The following is a 3,823-nucleotide window of genomic DNA, read 5'->3' on the forward strand; positions in this document are numbered from 1 at the left end:
TTTGTTCCATATCCACAAACTTGGCCGATGCCTCTGTTGATATTGGTTACTGATGTGTAGAGGGGTTTTTGGCCGTAGGTGCAGTTATTTAGGTGATCTTTCCTAGTAAAAATATAGCTAGAAAATAGAAATCAGTTCTGCTATAGGCCCACTACTACTGGCAGCTTTATGCATACCTGATTGTGTATTTGAATTCTTAACTGCTCTTAATTGGATTTCATTGGTTTTCATGTACCCTGCAGGAGTTGCTCCAATTGGAAGAAGATGTGAACCTCTTAGAAGAGATGTATCCGCAAGGAGAGAAGGTAAAGATGACTATATGTATCTCAGTAGTTTATCTATCGAAAGAATTCTTATAATCCAACATGTCCCTTACCTTGTTCATTTTCCAGGCAGAAACTGCTTGGGCCTTCACTGTCCTGGGATACTTGGCCAAGTTTATTCTTGGAATATTAGGGTTTGTATTTTACATAATCTTCTAGTACTTTCACGCTTTCACTCTATAAGCCCTCCGTTAAGCTCTTATTAAATAAATCTTTTTCTTTTGCTCGTTGAAGATTAATTGTTTCTGTGGCTTGGATTGCACACATCATCATATATCTACTTGTTGACCCTCCACTCTCTCCTTTTCTTAATGAAGTTTTCATTAAACTGGATGACGTCTGGGGTAACTTCATTTTCTGTTCCTGTTATGCTACTCAATACCATGTTTCTTTTGTGTCTGACCTGGCTCTATGTTGATACATATGACATTTTCTTCTTCTCTAGGTCTTCTGGGCACAGCTGCTTTTGCTTTCTTCTGTTTCTACCTCCTACTTGCTGTTATTGCTGGGGCAATGATGCTTGGTTTGAAGCTGGTCTTCATTACCATTCATCCAATGAAGTAATTTATCTTGTGGTTTTGAAATGCTGTTGCTATTTCAGAGATCTTTCTGTTTTCTTTTGGTTTCTCAGAAGCCTAATTTACTTGTTGCAGATGGGGAGCCACTCTTATGAACTCTTTCCTCTTCAATGTTGGTCTCATTCTCCTTTGTTCTATCAGGTAGACTTCTTAGTTCTCATATTTCCCGTCAGCTGAAAGCATCAAAAGTATAGACATAGTAACCTTAATTCTTACAATTGGCTATTGTGGCTCACTGAAACTCCAGTGTGATCCAATTCTGCGCCACTGCATTTGGATATTATGCTCAAGCCACCGCCGCACAGGAGATATTTGGCCACACTTTGCAGTCTCTTCGTGGTATTAAGTACCTCTACAAGTAAGTAATATTGGACTTCTGCAGATATAGGTCTCAATGTGTACATAAGACTGACTAATGAAAATCATCCCTTTCTTATTGGTATCTTTCAGGTACAATGTGTTCCAGATCGGGTTTGTTGTCCTCGCTGGACTGACCTTTTTATATTACATTGCCTTTGTAAGTCTCATATATCCTCTCGGTGTTCTGTTTCTTTGCATTATATAGTTTCGTGACAAAAGTCATAAGTCGTTATACTCATGGTCTTGGTGGGTATTGTTTGGCAGGGATGGAGAAGAAAAAAGCCGAGCGGTAGATTCCAGCTCTCTACCTAATGTAAATCTCTTCTATTTATTTTATCCTNATCTTTCTGTTTTCTTTTGGTTTCTCAGAAGCCTAATTTACTTGTTGCAGATGGGGAGCCACTCTTATGAACTCTTTCCTCTTCAATGTTGGTCTCATTCTCCTTTGTTCTATCAGGTAGACTTCTTAGTTCTCATATTTCCCGTCAGCTGAAAGCATCAAAAGTATAGACATAGTAACCTTAATTCTTACAATTGGCTATTGTGGCTCACTGAAACTCCAGTGTGATCCAATTCTGCGCCACTGCATTTGGATATTATGCTCAAGCCACCGCCGCACAGGAGATATTTGGCCACACTTTGCAGTCTCTTCGTGGTATTAAGTACCTCTACAAGTAAGTAATATTGGACTTCTGCAGATATAGGTCTCAATGTGTACATAAGACTGACTAATGAAAATCATCCCTTTCTTATTGGTATCTTTCAGGTACAATGTGTTCCAGATCGGGTTTGTTGTCCTCGCTGGACTGACCTTTTTATATTACATTGCCTTTGTAAGTCTCATATATCCTCTCGGTGTTCTGTTTCTTTGCATTATATAGTTTCGTGACAAAAGTCATAAGTCGTTATACTCATGGTCTTGGTGGGTATTGTTTGGCAGGGATGGAGAAGAAAAAAGCCGAGCGGTAGATTCCAGCTCTCTACCTAATGTAAATCTCTTCTATTTATTTTATCCTCTTTGTTTCCTCGTCTTTGGGATCGATTGCTTGCTGCTGAGGATTGCTCTGTCCACAATTATACCGAGATTGGTCTCATGATCTTTGCAAGTGGTCTTATATTATAAGAACAAGCACCTGGCCCAAAAAGCTTCTCTTCTTCTACTTGTATTTTCTGCTGAGGTTTGGTTTCATTTCACTTGAATGTAATATTTTTTTTTTCTTTTTTCTCTCTCTCTTTTCTTTTCTCTTGTATCTATTGTTTTATTTTTGTTTGATTAATTACGAGAAAGATCTCTGTGTCGCCTGTCTTCTCATGGTCTTTTGTACTACTTCCAATACTCTCTATCAGAACAAATTCGGGTTTTGGAATTTTCGAGGTAGATGACAAGAGACTTCATACCACATTTTTATTAGTTGGGAAACCATAATTTCTCCTTATGGACCTATCTCAATTGTATTTTGACTAGGGTTTGGACTTTGGAGAAGCCTAGAACAGTACTTTTTTTAGTGCGGTTACATAGACAAGTTCAATTCGGTTGGAAAAGAAAAAAAAATTATAAAAAAAAACAATATTGAGCTAAAAGGATAACATACGAATTTAAGACATCCATGGCAAATGTGGAGATGGGCCTGAAATTTGTACTCTTTTAGTTGCCCTAATGGGATTTTAAGGTTAAATTAGGCTTTATTTTGCACGGAATTAGGAAATTTCCGGACACTCTAGGGTGGCCAGAGGGTCTCAGAGATGGGAACACACGTCTATAAGCCGTTCGATCAAACCAGTCTCCCCGCTACCTAAACAACTCAACGAGTGACATGGACATAGCCCTCTTCTCGCCGGCGTCCNGACTAATGAAAATCATCCCTTTCTTATTGGTATCTTTCAGGTACAATGTGTTCCAGATCGGGTTTGTTGTCCTCGCTGGACTGACCTTTTTANTTCTCTTTCTATTTATGCTATGATCGTAGAGAGAGTATCATATATATAAAGCGAAGTAAGCTGTAATTTTTTTTTCGCAGATGGAGAGACGACGGAGACGAGCCAGAGCTTCGTTGAGAGGAATCACCAGTTTCCTGGATTTGTAATTTTTTTTAATTCAGTCCCCGATTTTACTCTGCTATCGATTTCCTATTTTAGTTTTATCTTCTCTCCTCCGTTGAAGAGTGAAGAAACTTGAACTTCTGATTTCAGGGATTTTGAGTTAGTATAGTGGTTAAGTTGATTTGAGGAATCATGTTTCCTTGTAAAAAATAGTTTAGTAGTTTTTTTCTGACTAAGGTTTAAGTTTAGTTTTGAGTATTAGTAATACAGAGAAGTAGTTAAACTACTAGAGAGTACAGTTCTGTGTCGGTCGTGATTGTGATTATTTGTTGTTATTTGAATCTTGAGTAGGAATTGCAAATCCGGGAATTTGGTTTCCACCAGCTGAATGCAAACTTGCTGTGGCCAGGTACATTTGCCTTTGCTGATTGGTTACTGCAGCATCGACACTTGATCCAAAGGCGGCGCTGTCTCGAGATTGGAAGGTACTTCCTTGTCTCCTTTTTTTTTTTTTTTTTTTTT

General features: G+C 38.4%; 2 protein-coding genes across 2 annotated transcripts in view; both read left to right on the plus strand.

The window, feature by feature from the left end:
* Positions 1-1,601, plus strand: part of LOC104709999 (LIMR family protein At5g01460-like) — a 4,397-nt gene extending 2,796 nt beyond the window's left edge. Inside the window, exons 6-13 of the mRNA XM_019228862.1 lie at positions 208-305; positions 393-457; positions 558-667; positions 769-883; positions 977-1,042; positions 1,149-1,259; positions 1,352-1,418; positions 1,526-1,601. Of these exons, the coding sequence (XP_019084407.1) occupies positions 208-305; positions 393-457; positions 558-667; positions 769-883; positions 977-1,042; positions 1,149-1,259; positions 1,352-1,418; positions 1,526-1,573 (680 nt within the window). The 3' untranslated portion in view covers positions 1,574-1,601. The remainder of the gene's footprint in view (positions 1-207; positions 306-392; positions 458-557; positions 668-768; positions 884-976; positions 1,043-1,148; positions 1,260-1,351; positions 1,419-1,525) is intronic.
* On the plus strand, positions 1,620-2,656 carry LOC104708995 (LIMR family protein At5g01460-like). Its single transcript, XM_010425654.2, has 4 exons — positions 1,620-1,718; positions 1,825-1,935; positions 2,028-2,094; positions 2,202-2,656. Exons 1-4 carry the CDS (start codon positions 1,669-1,671, stop codon positions 2,247-2,249), a joined length of 276 nt encoding a protein of 91 aa, XP_010423956.1. The 5' UTR covers positions 1,620-1,668; the 3' UTR covers positions 2,250-2,656.

This window comes from Camelina sativa, chromosome 8 (assembly GCF_000633955.1).
Source record: "Camelina sativa cultivar DH55 chromosome 8, Cs, whole genome shotgun sequence".
Classification (NCBI taxonomy): Eukaryota; Viridiplantae; Streptophyta; class Magnoliopsida; order Brassicales; family Brassicaceae; genus Camelina; species Camelina sativa.